Raw genomic sequence first — 17371 nt, forward strand, 5'->3', positions numbered from 1 at the left:
CTCATAGTGACCCTAATCACTTTGGTTTAACAGTATTGCTCACTCAAATTTAAAATGCTAAGAAAAGAACAGGTTTTTTTTTTGGGAGGGGGAGGTTACTAAAATAACCAAAACAACCTTAGATAGACAAGTAGTTGAAACACAGCTATTTGATCAGGATACAATTTTAAGCTTATTTGCCTAAATCCTATGTAAGTTAATACTTCCTTTGAGTGCAGAATTGTGACTACCACTCAGAAATGACTCTTATTTTTTAATATATATGACAGCAAAATCTTGGGATGGTAAGTATGTTTCCCTTATTAAACAGAGTGTAGGATAAATCTAAATATCTGATTGGAGAAGAAAATTGAGAATGGAAAACACTGTCATTCCACTACTGCAGGATTGTTTGCTTGTTCCCCTTTATTAAAAGGGACAGTTTGCCTCTTTCTTTAAAAATATGTATTTATTTAAAGTTTATTTATTTATTTAAGAAATCTCTCCGCCCCACTTGGGGCTCGAACTCAAGACCCTGAGCTGAAGAGTCGCATGCTCCTCTGACTGAGCCGGCCAGGCACCCTGGCAGTTAGCCTCTTGAAAGAAATTGAAATCCACATAGAAGGTTTTAGAAGTATTTATTTAGCTGCTCAGTGGTATTCGCTCTCCCTCAGAAATTATTTAAAAATGGAGTTTTTGTTCAAGATGTCTAACACGAGTGCCAAGTTTTTTCCCCCAGTTTACTGTACTCTAATGGCGCCTAACATCTTGCTGAGTCCTCACGTGGTCCTCCCTCCATGTGCACGTTCCCTGCGCTCTCTCTGTGCGTCCGGATTTCCTCTTGTAACAACCCAGTCACATTGGATTAGGACTCACCCTAATGGCCTCATTTTACCTTGATCACCTCTTTATAGACCCAGTCACATTCTGAAGTACTGGGGGTTCGGGCTTCCACATATGAATTTGGGGGGGCCACAATTCAGCCCCCCACAGTAAGTTAGATGAGTTCCCTACTTTATGAAGTATTTTGATGTTGACTTAAATACATATGGTATCACTTCAAGTCACTGGTACTTCTTGATGAGAAATCTTCCTAAATTTTGTACAAATAACCTATTTGACGTATCACTATTTTGAACACATACAGGAAGCTAAAAGGATAGTGCTATCCTACCAATAATCTGAATTGTTAAAGAATGCCCTCAAAACTGTGCCTAGAGTCAAGTTTAAATGTTATATTTAATTCTTTTCATTCAGTTAACTTATTTAATTTCTTCAAGCTGCTGATAGGAGATGCACACTATTAAACGCTCATTTGAGGCATTTCTTATAACACTAGCAATACTTCATTTTGGTCTTTTGTGTCACTCTTCAAATACTGAGAGCTAATTCAGTTTTCAAAAAATAAGCTTGTGCCGTGTATCAAACCACACATATTTTTTGCGATGTTCTGGGATTGTTTTCAATAACCATATATTGTTTTTAATGTATGCTCTTGTTGCTATTGGAAATTTTTTTTCTGGCTTTTTCTCTACTTTCAACCACTTTGCCAACACTAATGGGCCTTTCAGATATCTTAGAAAATGTATTTCTCCTGATCACTTAGGAAGATGGGGAAGGGAGGAGTATTGAGAAACCCAAACGAGTTTTTCTGCAGAGTCAAGGAAACTGGGTTCGTATTTCAAGCAGAAGGTAACACTAAGCAGTAAAAGCCTACAACTTAGCAATGTGTTTTAAAAATACTCTATTTCAATAATATTTTGGTAATGCTTACATTACCCTTCTTTATACAGCACAGATAACAAAAGTACGTCAATGAAGAGCAGCATTTGGGACCCTGTTTCCTGCATCTGCATTAGCCCTGGGATGTGGATGAGTCCAGGGCCAGGCACAATGGGTTTCTACGTGGTGCTGCTGTGCGGGGCGGGTTCCCTCTCAAAGTAGGGGAAGGTGCTGGGACACAGAGAAGTGATCGTCTCTTTTTGCTCAGTCCCTGGTTTGACTTTGTGACTTGCTTCCACCAAGAGTCCATAAAAGAACCCAGGAAATACTTCTTAAGTGCATACTTCTTCCCACACATTGAGATTTTCACATCAGAAGATAGCGCATACATGCCTGTAATGTACATATTCTGTGCATTAATACATACATATTAGACACAAGCAGGTCTTTTAAGTATACTTCAGGTACACGTTTGCTTGTTTTAAGTGAGAAGAGAGATTATTCATACACTTTCTAGAACATTGTTGAAGTAAACTCATCTGCACGAGTTAAAACTTCAGCATTCACCTGGCACAAAGCACCCTGGTTAACTGAGATCTCAAGGGGTGAGCCACTCCCTTCAGATCATACATTTGACATCCCAACCCGGTTCACTCAATAAAACAAAAGGAGAAGGAGGATACTTTCCTTGATTTATTTATGTATAAATGTTATATTACTTTCTAGTTCACTCAAATATTAAAAATAATTTATAACAAGAGCATTTACTTTAAAGCAACTGAGTGCAACTTTTATATGGTCTAACTACAGGAAATAATTTAGTACATCCTTTCATGGTCTGTGAGCCTCCGGAAATAACAGGGACAAAATATTATTTTTAATAATAACAATAATTATTATTATTCCCCCATTACTCATGAAGAAGCTGAGACGTGAGGAGATTTAAACATCTTGTCCAAGACCATCATGGCCCCGTAATTAAAATGGCCAGAATTAGAGCTCGGGGATTCCTGCACACTCTCTTAATCTCAGCAACATCCTCCCTCTTACCTCAGAGGTCTTAAAATAAAATGAACACATGAGTGAATAATGAAGCTCAGATTTCCTAGGGGCCCACAGTAGAGGCTTAATATTTATTTATTTTTAAAATCACTGAGACCTATTTCATCACTTGTATTTTGAAATAAGGCATTGCTATAAAAGCCTACCTTAGGACACAGGTATTTCAAACAGAAAATGACAAATACATAATAGGCATCTTGAAGGTCATTTGTTGATTTTTTTTTTTTTTTTTTTTAAAGATTTTATTTATTTATTTGAGAGAGAGAGAATGAGAGAGAGAGCACATGGGTCATTTGTTGATTTTAATGCAAAATTGTGAGGACTCACATTACACTAGAGACCATGGCTCTGCATGAGCCTCCTAACGATCCTTTCTCATGATTTAGATCCTACTGATGTGACTGCTTACTAAACTCAATGCAGAGTTGGCAGCTTTTCAGAAATGTCATCGATTCCTAAAACAAATTATTTTGGAAACACACTTGAGTGGAGCCCAAGCCATGGAATTGGGTTACCTTCAACATAGCTAATGTGGAAACTGAAGACTTCATCAGACATTGTCTGTTCCTAATAGTGGATGAAACATTCAATTGTGATGCCTTTAAAGTGATTGAATATTGAGTCCATGTCCAACTAAGGTGTTCCTGGTGATCAGTAGTGGGGAGGGTTTTGTTGGTTTGTTTCTTAATGCTAGGCGAGCCAAGGGGGATGCCAGAAAGACAAGCCCATGAGACTGCTTACACTAACTCATCAGAATTGTAAGAGAGGTTTTCTTGTTCTTACTTTACACGCGAAAATGCTGGCTTCCCGGAGTTCACTCCTGTAACGAGAGATGGGAAAGATGGGGTCTTCATCTTCCCACTTGTTAGAACAGAGAGCGGGCCTGCCAGTCTGTGTGTGGCCTGTGCATCCAGTCTGTTCTGGAAACACCAAAGCAAAAGTACGTAAGGCAAAGAATAGATTCTACCATCTCTTAAGAGATAAACATTAGCTTCACAAAAATATATGGGATCATTTCAGTAATGAGCCCCAAAAGTGAGAGTGACATGCTAGTAGGGATCCCTCGTGTGCCAAACTCATTTCATTTAATTTCTGTATCTTTAAAGAAATGCATTATTGATCTGTACCCAAAGGGACTATTGACAGTTCTACCTAAGACAAAAATAATGTAATTCCTTAAAATTAGAATGAATGAAGACGATTGCATAGGTGTATACACATACATACGTTCCAAGTATTTGAATATAATTAAAATTGTATGTGACGAATGTTTTGTTTTGTATGCAGATTCTCAGGAGTTGTAGAGTGCTTTCTGAATCTCCTCTTTTCATAGACTGTTAAGACATTATTGCCACTTGAAATATTTCTTAAATAGCATTCTGTCTGAATTCCCTTAAAACAGAACTAGAAATTCCTTTTGCTCTATGGCATTGTCATCACAATCTGAAGTACGGTGTTCAGAATTTTTATTCCATAAACAAAGTACTCCAGAAGGAAGTAATGATAGCCAAGGAAAATAAAATAATTTGTTAAAGTATCCTTCCTAGGAAATCATTTCATTATATGGTTTATACTGACGTTTAGAATTTTTGTCAGGTACACTCAAATAAATATTGACTTCAGTTCTTAGGTTGAATTAGAATTTTGGCTTCACAGTGGATATAGGAGCCGACGTCCCTCTCTTGAATGTTGATCTGCACGTCTTGGGTATTGAACCTGAGACAGAATGTAAGTAACAAGATGCAGAGTTTGACAAATGAGCCGCCTCTGCCAAATGTGCCCACAGTAACCAAAATGGCAGCCATGGCCACGGCCACAGTGGCCACCCTTGGGGACCAACTACCTCCAGGCAAGAGTGGGAACATGACTTTTCAGATAGTATCTCACTTAATGGCACCTCAACCTTTAGAGTTAGGTTTGACCAAGCTGGTTTTGTAGATGAAGGAAGTGTGGCTGGCAGCCTATAATCATAGCTAAGACCATATGCTGGAACGTGGTGGCGTTGGTACAGTGCATGTCCTGGGCACGCCAGCCTGTGGTTCCAGCAGGAAGGTGGGGGTGGGGAGTGCACATTCCCGACTTCCCATTTGGAGCATGGCGGCAATGGAAAGGGCTTACCTGATCTTGGCGTAACAATTGCTAACCCTTGAAAAATGATATTGGGCAAAGGTTATGCTTTCACTGAGCAAGAGAGAAATGACTGAGGGCCTCTCAGTTGATGTTTCATTCACTAGCCAAGAGGAAGTATTACAGTGTCTGAAACTGGGACTGCCATCACATTTGGGTTTTCTATATTCCTAGTTCCATCTGTTCATACCTGCTTCTCATGGCTTACAACCCTGAGTAGTGATTGGGCTTGGTTTGGTTGGGTTTGGTTCTTAAGGCAGGTCTGGTGTTTCACCAAGCAAAACGACTAGGCAGGCTGAACTAAGTTCTTCGCTGAACTAAGAGCTTTGGCCCTGTGCTACATGGTTATATCTGTTTGTTTGTTTTACCTGCAGGTGGGTAGTGGAGTCTGTCCTTCTAGTGCAAGTGAGCATAAGAAAGGGTCAAGTCCTTTGTCCCTTAATTTTATTACTATCATAGGAAGGAATATTACGAGAACATCTTTGGCTGTCTGGATGATAAAACTTGGAGAGATCAAAGAGTGCAGAACTTGAACTTTGGACGGTGGGTTCCAAAGAACTGATAGCATTTAGATAGATTTAACATTTGACATTAGATTTTAAAAAAGACACAACATAGCTGGGGCTCTAACAGTTTGTCTTCAGAGCATAAACTGGCAAGGTCCTTGGATGGGGCAGCATTTTCTATTAAGATGCTGTGTTACTATTAGGAAAACCTTAGGTTGTTAGGCTTCACTATTACATAGGCCATCTGGGAAAACTGATGAAGAATCTGATGAAAAATTGATGGAATCAATTTTAAAAAGGGATATAAAGCTTCAGGGGCAGACTCTAAAATGCTCAGAGCAGAAAGAGCCCGTTGAAATCCTGGTCTGAAGGAGGCGAGAGGAGGTTCTGGGGCTCAGGTGGCGGGACAGAGGAGCCCAGCATTTCAGTGGACTTTGCGGGCACAGACAAATTATTTACACATGAGTTGTGATCTTCCGATGTATCCTATGGCCTGAATACTGATGTGTGGGCGTTAATGCTTACTGAGGTAGGCAAGACCATAGGGGTGAGCAGGAGTGGATTCGCTGATGGCTGAATGGATGATAACTAAATCCATGTCATCGGAAACCCACCCATCTTTTCCCATTCCCTGAATAAAAGTACGGAACACTGCAGTCAACACTGTTAAAGAGAGGTTGCCAGGACAGGGTGCAGAGGCTGCATGGGAACGCACATCCTGTGTGTTGGAGTCTGTGCTGTGTTTTGTAAATTTTCTTGCATGTATGTGTTGCCTTTAAAAAATTGATTAACTTGTTAGTAACATATCTATGATTAATGTGTATATATACGGAAGCATCACCCTTTTTTTGGGTTTCCCTATATGCATTCTGATATTTACATGAAAAACAACGCCATGAGAAACGAGTCACACAGTCCCTATAACAACATCCAGTGCTCTCATGTTGGCCCCTTCTAGCATGAGGCCAGGTGCCCGTGTCTGAGCTAGCGCACCCCTCCATCTTGTGGGTCTCCTGGGTGCTCCCGAAGTGTGGCTAACTTGGGGCAACCTGAACACACACAAAGAACGTTGGGATTGATATCCAAAGCCCCAAAATCTAGTCTTGGTCATGCTGGATAATAGCTATCCTACCACTGCAGAATCTTCCTACTTTCTTAGATTTTGGTTTTGCATTTATAAATGAAGGGTTTTGAACTAGAACCCTGTCTAGGTCCCTTCCGGCTCTCAAATCCCAGAGTTAAGTGTTCTTACTGCGCAAACTGCAAGTTATCCTTGTGCTTGATTGCCTTGGATGTGGGGCTGCTTGTGAGCATTTTAACTGCTTAGAGATTAGGGAAATGCTTTAGGGGAAGAGCACCTTTCCAAAAGCAAGCCTTCAAGGGTAGCAGGTTTATAGCCAGCTTAATGGTGCCACTGAAATTTAAATCACCCTGCAAATAAGGAAAACTTAGAGCAATGGTGACTAATCTAGGCCCTGAAGAAAGGTTGTCACATTCCTCTTAAACATTAGCAGCTGGATATAGTATTCTTGGCTGCATATTTTTTCTCATTTAGTGCTCTGAATATATCATGCCAGTCCTTTCTGCACCCCGATGTTTATAGCAGCAATGTCCACAATAGCCAAACTGTGGAAAGAGCCAAGATGTCCATCGACAGATGAATGGATAAAGAAGATGTGGTATATATATACAATGGAATATTATGCAGCCATCAAAAGGAATGAGATCTTGCCATTTGCAACGACATGGATAGAACTGGAGGGTGTTATGCTGAGCGAAATAAGTCAATCAGAGAAAGACATGTATCATATGACTCACTGATATGAGGAATTCTTAATCTCAGGAAACAAACTGAGGGTTGCTGGAGTGGGGGGTGGGGTGGGAAGGATGGGGTGGCTGGGTGATAGACACTGGGGAGGGTATGTGCTATGGTGAGCACTGTGTATTGTGCAAGACTGTTGAATCACAGATCTGTACCTCTGAAACAAATAATGCAATATATGTTAAGAAAAAGAAAAAAGAAGAAGATAGCAAGAGGGGAAGAATGAAGGGGGGAAATCGGAGGGGGAGACGAGCCATGAGAGACGATGGACTCTGAAAAACAAACTGAGGGTTCTAGAGGGGAAGGGAGTGGGGGGATGGGTTAGCCTGGTGATGGGTATTAAAGAGGGCATGTTCTGCATGGAGCACTGGGTGTTATACGCAAACAATGAATCATGGAACACTACATCAAAAACTAATGATGTAATGTATGGTGATTAACATAACAATAAGAAAAATAAAAAAAACCCAAAAAACATTAGCAGCATTTCCATAAAGCAGGCAGCCTTTTGCATATTAACAGAGTGAAGCCTCCATCGCTCTTGGGCAAGAGAAGTGACGTGAACTCCGTGTTCTGCAGACACATTGATCCCTTTCTCCCTTCTCAACCAGGGTTTTCCAGGAAACACAAACGCAGACAGTGTGGTGCATTACCGACTCCAGCCTCCCTTCGAAGCCAGGTTCCTGCGCTTCCTCCCCTTAGCCTGGAACCCTAAGGGCAGGATCGGGATGCGGATAGAAGTGTATGGATGCGCATACCGTAAGTGGTGTTTAATGCTCCCAGAACTCCCCCACCCCTGCCAAGATCAGTGACAGAGGGACATGCTCCAAAGGCCAGGCTGAAAACTGAGCTTGACTTTTTTCAGCCTTTTAAATATCCCTGTATGTAAAACTGTTTTTTATGGAAAACCTGGATATTGCTGTCTTTAGTTATTTTCTAGTTGAATGTAGAGGTGTGCCCCAATTGAGCCTCAGAATCCTAGATTCCCAGAGGAGAGCAGGGGCCCTGTTTTAGAGTGGGTGCATCATAAAAATAACAAGGTTCAAGTCAACAACAGTAATTCACTGTGACGGATGGTGCTGTTCTCAGACACTGAGGTGACTCTGGTGTGGGGACGCAGGTGACAGCAGGTGATCTTGTTTTCCCCGTAATCCGCAATGACTCTGAGCTTATCCCATATTCACTGCTTGAATCCCCACTTTCCTTGATGTGAACCTTCATTTGAACATCATTTATGAGTTGTGTCTTCCCTCTTTTCCCCACTAATGAGAAGAGTGACAAAAGTTGCAGCCAACGTGAGCATGAACACAAGCAGAAACGCATTCAGTGACATCTGTGGGGGAATCGACTCTACAGTTGCCATTTTGATGATCTGGAATATACTGGAATTTCTTAAATGAGTCCAAAAGAAAAAAATTATTCAAAAAAATCTAGAAAACTGGAGAATAACCCAAAGAGTATGTTGGATGGGAACATCTTGGGAGGTTGGGTTTTTGGTCACACTTCATTTCATACCTGATCAGAGCATTAGCTTTGCAGAAAAGTGTCAGTAAGATCTATCATATGCAAAATATGTAATGTGTCAGATCCTACCTTACAGACATTTTCTCATTCAACTCCCACAACAGCCAAATGGATCTGGTATAGTAATAAGCTTTCTGCGTCAGAGGAGGAAGAATCTTCGCCTTGGAGAAATGGAGATGTTTGCCAGAACTATTATATACTGGATCTAGGATTTAAAAATTATGTCTTTTTCCCCAAATTTGGTTCTCATAACTACTATATTATTCAGGCTTTCATTTCTCTATTCCCTCCTGTGCCATATAAGAATTTATCGGACACTTGCTATTTGCAAAGAACTGTGTTAGGGAATGGATGTGGGGGGCCCTTCTAAAATGATTGCTTTTCTTTTTCAAGATTTTATGAGAAGTCATAAAATTGCACAAAACAAATGTAAAATATTGGAACACGAACCTGGGGCCTAGGGAGTAGAGCAATCAGTCAGTTTTCAAAGTGAAGGGCTTGGGAGGTGAGCTGGGGGTGGGAGGGGCTTCCAGGAAGGAGGAAGGAAGGAGCATGCGCACAGTGGCTGCAGGAATCTCGGCTTCTGGTGGCTCAGGGATCCAGGAGGGTGTGGGCACTGAGGAGCAGGGAGGGGCTGCATAGCAACGATACCATCACCCCTTTGTTAACCCCACAGACAATGAGGCCTTTGGAGGTGAGGCTCACCATCCCAGAAGCAACCCCATCCTAGATTCAAGGATCCCCTTCGGCCTCAGCTCCATCTGTCTTCCCGAGGACAGGCTCCGCTTTCACTCCATTTCCAGACCCTGTCTCTGGTTGGCACTTCCGTGCGCGGAGATGGTGTTGCGATGCTCTCAGCCTTTTTTCCCTCTTTCCATTGGCCATCTCCTTCCCTCCTTTTGTTTCTGAAATCCATGAACGTGCTCACTGCTGCAAGCGGCTGGGACACCTGATACTCTGTCTTCTCTTTGATCCCATAAAATTAGTTTCTCCTTTCTCCCATTACTTTGGAAACAACTTCAGGTTTACTGACTTCAAAGCAGAACATGCTCTTTGATGGCAATTTGCCATTAGCTTGATGTTCTTCGTGAGGATATACTACTCCAGTTGCTTGGGTTAGAGGTCAGTACCAGGGAGATCAAAGCTGCCGGCCTGGTCCCCAGAAGGGCTTGCGTGCATCTTAAATTCAGCAAACAGGAGCTGTCGGGCACAGGGGGCTCCTAGCATAAAACTGTAGACTGATGATAATCATCGCGACTTGTAAAACTAGACAGAGTACATTGCTTAATAGTGGGGCCTCTGTATGGTCTTCATTTTTATTATTAATAATTGTTCAAGCATAAAGCTTTGTACTTTTATTTTTGACAGTAATTGAATATGATATGGTTTATAGCCCAAAGAGCTCATTATTGTCTTTTTTTCCCCCATTTCTATTTTCACTGCTCTGTGGATATTGAGAAAATGTCCGATTGCTTATCTTGGCATATAATGTCTCTTAGATGCAACTTCTCTTCTTGGTTTCATTTCTTTAAACTCCAATTACAGTTATATTCGCTATTCCTATAAACACCAGGCATTTTTCATCGCTTCCTGGCTTGGCACACACATGTTCTCTACCTGAAAATCCCTCCCTTCCCCCGACTCTGAGAGTGGACGTGGAGTATGTGGGGTCTTCTTAGAGTCCCTCGTTCCCTCCAGCAGCCCCGTGTGTCCAGTGCCATATTCCCCACAGACTTGTTCTAGGCTTTGTATCCCACTCTAAAAAGAACTTCATCTGGGTGTCCTCCGCTTTCTTAAATTTTCAGTAACAGTTACACACTCTGATCAATTCCACGTTGACATCCTCAACGCAGGTCTCTGAAGCCACAGACACTGACACTGGCCCCAGGTCCACCTTCATTTCTTTCTCGATTGTTTTTCTTCTTTGGGGGGTCTTCTCTTCCTTTTTTTCTACTTCGACTACCCATGTTCATGGTCAGTGTCTTCTCAAGCATTCCCTTGAGCTTGTATCATTCCCATGATGTGGTGTGCTCTCGTAATGTAATCTTATGTTTATTTGTGTGTTGATTGTTTGAATAAGGGAAGGGAGAAAGAAGGAGGGGAGGACAGAAGGAGAGAAAAGAGGAAGGAAAGGAGTGCATGAATCCTTAGGAATATGGAATATGTAGGCACAGAATGGCCAACACCATGGGGATCTACCAGTCATCCACGTGACACTCTAGTCCTGTGTCAAATCAGGCATTGAAAATAAAATGGGTACACAGGGAAGAGAATGAGGGAATAAAACATGTAATTGGCCATTTTAAAATATTGTGTTTATTTGGGGCGCCTGTGTGGCTCAGTCAGTTAAGCGTCCAACTCTTGATCTCAGCTCAGGTCTCTATCTCAGGGTCGTGAGTTCAAGTCCCACATTGGGCTCCACGCTGGGCATGGAGCCTACTTAAAAAAAAATTAAAATATTGTGTTTATTTAAAAAATGTATTGACTGTTGCAGCAAAAATTTATAGGTTTTATTTAGCAACCTCAGCAAGTGTCAATATTTATAAGCCTGATGTTAACATTCTATTTTATATGCAATATAAGAGTTTGTGTTTTATATACAATGAGATAAACACATTCATTGACCCATGTAAATTCTGATGTTCTCTCTTCCTTTGTATTGATCCATATTTCCACATATAATTTTCCTTCCCCCTCAAAGACGTCATTTAACGTTTTCTTGCAGCATAGATCTGCTGGTGAGGCATCTTTCACTTTTTGTATGTCTGAAGAAAGTTGGTATTTCGCCTTCATTTTTGAATGTTACTTTAACTCAGTATAGACTTCTAGGGTAACATTTTTTTGTTCATCACGTTTAAGATGGCCCTCTTCTGTTTCCACACTTGTATCCTCTCCACTGAGAAATCCGCCGCCATCTGTAATTATGTTTCTCTGGATGTGACATTCCCTTTTTTCTCTAGCCGCTTTTAAGATTTTGAGCAATTTGTTTCTGGTCTGATTCCGTTTTGTTTTATTCTGTTTCTTGTGTTTGGAGCTCATTGGGTTATTTGGAATTGTGGGTTTATAGTTTTCATCAGCTTTGGAAAGTTTCAGCCATTGTTTCTTCAAATATTTTTTTCTAAGTTTTCTCTTCACTCTTTTCCTTAAAAGACCCAGTTATCATCAAATAAAACATGTATTAGGCTGTTTGACTTTGTTTTCTTACATGACTTCACTGATGTCCTGGGTTTTTTTTAAATTATTATTTTTTTCCTCTTTGTTTCACTTGAAAATATTGCTATTGATGTGTCTTCAAGTTCACTGGTCTATTTTTCTGCAATATTTAATCTGCCAGTAATCACATTCAGTGTATTTTTCAACTCAGACATTGTAATTTTCACTTTTTTTTAAAGTATCTTTTGTGGGGCACCTGGGTGGCTCAGTCGGTTAGCCATCTGCCTTTGGCTCAGGTCATGATCTCAGGGTCCTGGGATCAAGTCCTGCATCAGGCTCCCTGCTCTGCGGGGAGCCTGCTTCTCCCTCTGCCCCCCTCTCTCTCTGTCTCTCATGAATAAATAAATAAAATCTTTTAAAAAAAATAAAGTATCTTTTGTGTATCTTCTTGACTTTTTGAACATATGGATGACAGTTATAACAACTACCTTAATGTCTTTCTTTGCTAATTATAATATCGGTGTCAGTTCTGTTTTGATTGATTTTTTTTTTTCCTCATTGTGGGTCATACCTTCCAGCTTCCTTGTATGCCTGGAAATTTTTGAGTGGATGCCAGACATTTTGATTTTTACCTTGTTGATGCTGGATATTTTTGCTTTCTTATAGCTTGAGCTTTCTTCAAGGATATACTGAATTGAAAGGATTTGATCCTTTTAGGTTTTGCTTTTAAAATTTGTTAGCGCAAACCAGAGCAGTGTTTGGTCTAGGGTAATTATTCTCACCACTGAGGTAAGATCCTCCACCAATGGCAAAGACTGGTGAGGTTTCCAGACTGGATGATACAGCGGGTACTGCTCCCAATGCTGTGTTCATGCCAGCACTCTTTCCCATTCATCCTTTTAGATGGTTCATTTCCTGGTCTTGATGAGCTTCATCACTCGCATGCACTGATCAGTTCTTTGCTGAATGCTGATCACCAGTGTTCTCACTGTTTATCCTTCTCTGCTCCATGCTCTGCCTGTGGACTCCAGGTGCTTTGTTCCCATCAGACCCCTGACCCTGTCCCCTCTTCTCAGGGTGTCTGCTGGAATCTGCCCCAGTTTCTCCTTCCTGCCCTGTGACCTGGAAACTCTCTTAAGGCAGTGCCCCAAGTGGTGTTCCAGGGCTCATCTTGTATGTCTCTCATCTCTTGGGCATCATGAAGACCATTGTTTTATGTGCTACCCCCCCCCCCCCACACACACACTATTTTTTTCTGGCTTCAAGTGAGAGAGTAAATCTGGTTACTCCATCTTGGTCAGGAGTGGAAGTCATAAACACGGCTCTCACTCTTGTGACACTTCCTTTTCTTCACCCAGTGCTCTAACATAATAATGTAGCCAACACCCGTTTTTCAGGTGCTGTTGCACACACTGTCTAGATGTTGACTTAGCTAATACTCCGTATCAATGCTGTGTGGGAAAGGCCTCTTCATCCTCTGCAGATGAGGGAACGGGCACAGACGGGTTAAGGCTTTCTGCAATAGAATCAGAATTTGGACCCTCACAGGGCAACTCCAGCCCTTTCTCTGAGCTACTGCTCTGTGTTGTTCTGAAAGCCTGTTTGTGGGACCAGATTCAGAAGCTATGAGTCTATCAGTACAAATTTAGTCTCACTACTGGTAAAATGGATTTCTTTCCCTAAACGGCTAGTATGTGTGGGCCCTTTTTTTTTCATAATATTGTTAGTGATAGTCATCAAATATAAATATATATGTAATATAAATATATATAATATAAATATAAATTTATATATGTAATATAAATATATGTAATACAAATATATGTAATATAAATATAATAAAATTTTAAATGCCCATAATTAATACAAATAATCAACTCTAACATTTTTTATTTGAATAAAAACACCAAAATAATGCATTAAATTACCGCTTAGCATCACACTTAACTTTGACGAGAAGGCTTCATGAAAAATGTCTTTGTATGTAATTCAACTAATTAAATAATTGGAGTACTTGAAACAGAGGTCACTTATTATGAATTAGAATGGGAAGCAATAGTTTCATCTATTGTAAGAGTACAGAACCTGTATTCCAAAATAGAAAATGTGATACTTAATTGAAAATAGGAAGTGTTTTCCTAATTTTATATTATTTTAATTTATAATTATTAGTTTTATTAACTGAAGTTATAATTTGATGACTATCACTAACATGTGGCATGAAGGTGAGGGGAACCTCTACTTAGTGGAGATTACACTCAAGGGGGCCTGCCTGGGGCTGTCCCCCATCTGCACTTGGAGAGCTAGCTGCTACAAATTCACTGGGCTAAGTATTCTCTGTCTCACAATATGATGTTTTGGTTTAATTTTAAAAAATCTATTGCCTTTAAAAATTGTGTATGAGTGACACATGTTTAAAAATGTTATTTTATATTTAGTGACTTGTCAGTTTGTTTTCAGATATTGAGATTGATTTATGAACGTTTATTAGTAAACATCATTTTATAGAATTGATTCTCTTTGATGAGGCCTAAAATTGAGTTTCCAATCTAATATTCCTGTTGTAAGTCATCTTTGTGATAATGTGTACTCTTATTTATCATGTGGGCTCCACACCAGGGCTTCTTGATCAACAGTATAGCCCATTGTTTGAACCATGTGGGCTACTTTCAGGTGCCTATCTGTAAATTGCATGTGACAGGAGCCATATGATTGCTAAGGTCTTACATTCTTTCTTTCCAGACACTTCCCCAGAGAAGAGTCCCCTTGCTCCTACTTCCTCCATCCTGACTGTGAGCTTCCTTGTCTCTAGTTTCCTTAGCAACCCACAGTAAGACTAGGATATTCCTGGAGAAATGCGTTCTTTTCATGATAGCAGAAGTGAGAAGGTGAGGGAAGCACTGTCGGCTCTGGGAGGGCCAGGCCATGTCTGTCCCCTTGGATTTCATCCCAGCATCCCAGCCACCTAGTGGGCACTACACCCATGTTAAATGAAAATGGAGGGCGCCTGGGTGGCTCAGTCGGTTAAATGTCTACCTTCAGCTCATGTCATGATCCCAGGGTCCTGGGATCGAGCTCCACGTCAGGCTCCCTGCTCAGCGGGGAGTCTGCTCCCTCTCCCTCTGCCCCTCTTCTGCTCATGCTCTCTCTCTCTAGCTCTCTCTCAAATAAGTAAATAAAATCTTAAAAAAAAAAATGAAAATGGAGCTGTACTTGGGGAACGAATGGAAATTAAGTCAGGGCAATGTGGGGGGAGGGGAGGGAGAAAAAGTGGGGGAAAATGGTCTTTTCATAACAAAACTATATTTGCCAAAGCAAACTCCCTGCCAAAGCAGAATCTGAAGCTATGGAAGACTGTCCATATAAAACCAATCTTTTATATTACTACACAGGAGCCAAAATATTTACCCATTTTTTGACCTCATAAATATATATTCAGGAATAGCCACAAATGAAGTGTATTGAATTATGCAACAGGCAGATCAACGAAAATAATTAAATTTGTGATTTCCCATCTAAAATAGGGTTTTTAATTTTTAAATTGAAGAAGGATCGCAATGCCTGGCCATGAGCTGGTTCTTATCATGGCCACCTGGAAGCAGTCAGGAATCCGGCACAAAATCCATCACTGGTTGGTGCCGCAGAGTGTGGGATGACAGGCGTCTGTAAAGGGCCAGACAGCATACATTTTTGGCTTTGTGGGCACCTGTGATCTCTGCCACGATTTTTTTTTTTTTTAAAGAACCTTTAAAAATTAGCTTGTGGAGCCGTACAGGCTGCAGAGTGATGTGGGTCATTTCAGATGAAGAGAAGGAGCAACCTCACATTCCAGATTTCTAAAAGCAATTCCTGAATTTTATCTGTGCTCTGTTTACCCTCTACACTGAGCTTACATTTGTTATCATTTAAGATTTTAGTGAAACTACCAGGAATACTACAAGATATATTGTTTGAAGTGGTTTTGTTTTATTCAGTTGACAACATATCTAGATTATAATTCAGACCCCTTAGAGGCTTAGTGAACCTGTCAAAATACATGTTAAATGCACCTCATAAGATATGATGTGATGATTAACATGTGGTTGATTGTTCTAGGTACAAGTGTTAGTGATCTCACTGGAGAGAAAAGGAAAACATGAGAACAAAAGGGTTTCAAGGCCATTCTTTTGTGTTTCTATGAATCCAATAAATTTTTCACTACTCCATTTTGCCTGAGGGACTGTCCAGGAAATATAATTTAGGTTCTTTAGAGCAGTGGTTCTCATATGTAGTCACCAGACCAGCAGCATCAACATCGCTAGGAGACACGTTAGAAATGCAGATTCTCGGGTCCTGCCCCGGGCCAGCAGGGTCGCAACTCTGGGATGGAGCCCAGGATTCTGTGCTTAGCCAACACACCAGGACATCGTCATCCCTAGAAGACCAATGTTACTCTTACAAAGCAATAGTGGCAACAAGGAAGCTGGGGACAGGCATGATCTGATCAAAATAAGCCTGACAAAATCATTCATGGAACAAACATTTCTTCACTAACTGCAGAAATGAGCCTTAATTATTACTATTGCCTTTCAGTGACGTCCAGGCGGATAAACTATACTAGTAAAATGTGAAAACATTTAAATCCTTCATTATAAAATTCTCATTACTTTATTGTCATCTGACACACTAAAGGACATCATTTGAATTTGACAAAGGGTTATGTTTTTATCAGACATTCATTGAACTATGCAATGAAGAGTAACTGCTTGTTTCCATGATTTTTAGACACACTACCGTGTTTATGTATTTTCCACCATGTATAGAAATCAAAATGAAACTCCTGAATTTTCAAAAGGTGGCCCCATGAAATAAATTCCTTAGAGTTGCAAACATAAAGGGCTTACTGTAAATATTTTGGTTCATCTGAATGAAATGCAGGTCCCAGTGCACATTAGCCACAGGCTTTTGTTAAGTTAAATAAACAACATCGTATCATTGGCTCAAAAGACATCAGCTTCCTGTTTCACTGGATTTCTCTTACACCTTCATCTATTACACATACACGTTTTTAAAAATTTTCTTTTTAAAAATTTTATTTGAGTGCAGTGTACACACAATGTTACGTTAGTGTCAGGTGTACAACATAGTGATTCGATGACTTTATAGGTTATACGATGCTCCCCACAAGTGTAGCTGCCGCGTGTCCCCATACAACTCAATTACAATATCATTGACCATATTTCCTAGCTGTACCTTTCATACCGTGACTTATATTCTTCATTCCATAACTGGAAGCCCATACCTGCCACTCCCCTTCACCCATTTTACCCATCCCCCCACCCCGTCCCTTTGATAGCCACCAGTTTGTTCTCTGCATTTATAGGTCTGATTCTGCTTTCTGTTTGTTTATTCATTTCTTTTGTTTTTAGATTCCACATATGAGTAAAATCATATGATTTTGTCTTTTTAAGGCACAATAATGTCTTGTCTTTTTACT

At 40.5% G+C, this 17371-nt stretch overlaps 1 protein-coding gene across 2 annotated transcripts in view; it reads left to right on the top strand.

The window, feature by feature from the left end:
* Positions 1–17371, top strand: part of LOC116646755 (contactin-associated protein-like 3) — a 174845-nt gene that overhangs the window by 68730 nt on the left and 88744 nt on the right. For both annotated transcript variants that reach the window (XM_032427683.1, XM_032427684.1), the window contains exon 4: positions 7830–7977. In XM_032427683.1, coding sequence (XP_032283574.1) covers positions 7830–7977 — 148 coding nt within the window. The remainder of the gene's footprint in view (positions 1–7829; positions 7978–17371) is intronic.

This window comes from Phoca vitulina, unplaced genomic scaffold (assembly GCF_004348235.1).
Source record: "Phoca vitulina isolate PV1807 unplaced genomic scaffold, GSC_HSeal_1.0 scaffold37, whole genome shotgun sequence".
Taxonomy (NCBI): domain Eukaryota; kingdom Metazoa; phylum Chordata; class Mammalia; order Carnivora; family Phocidae; genus Phoca; species Phoca vitulina.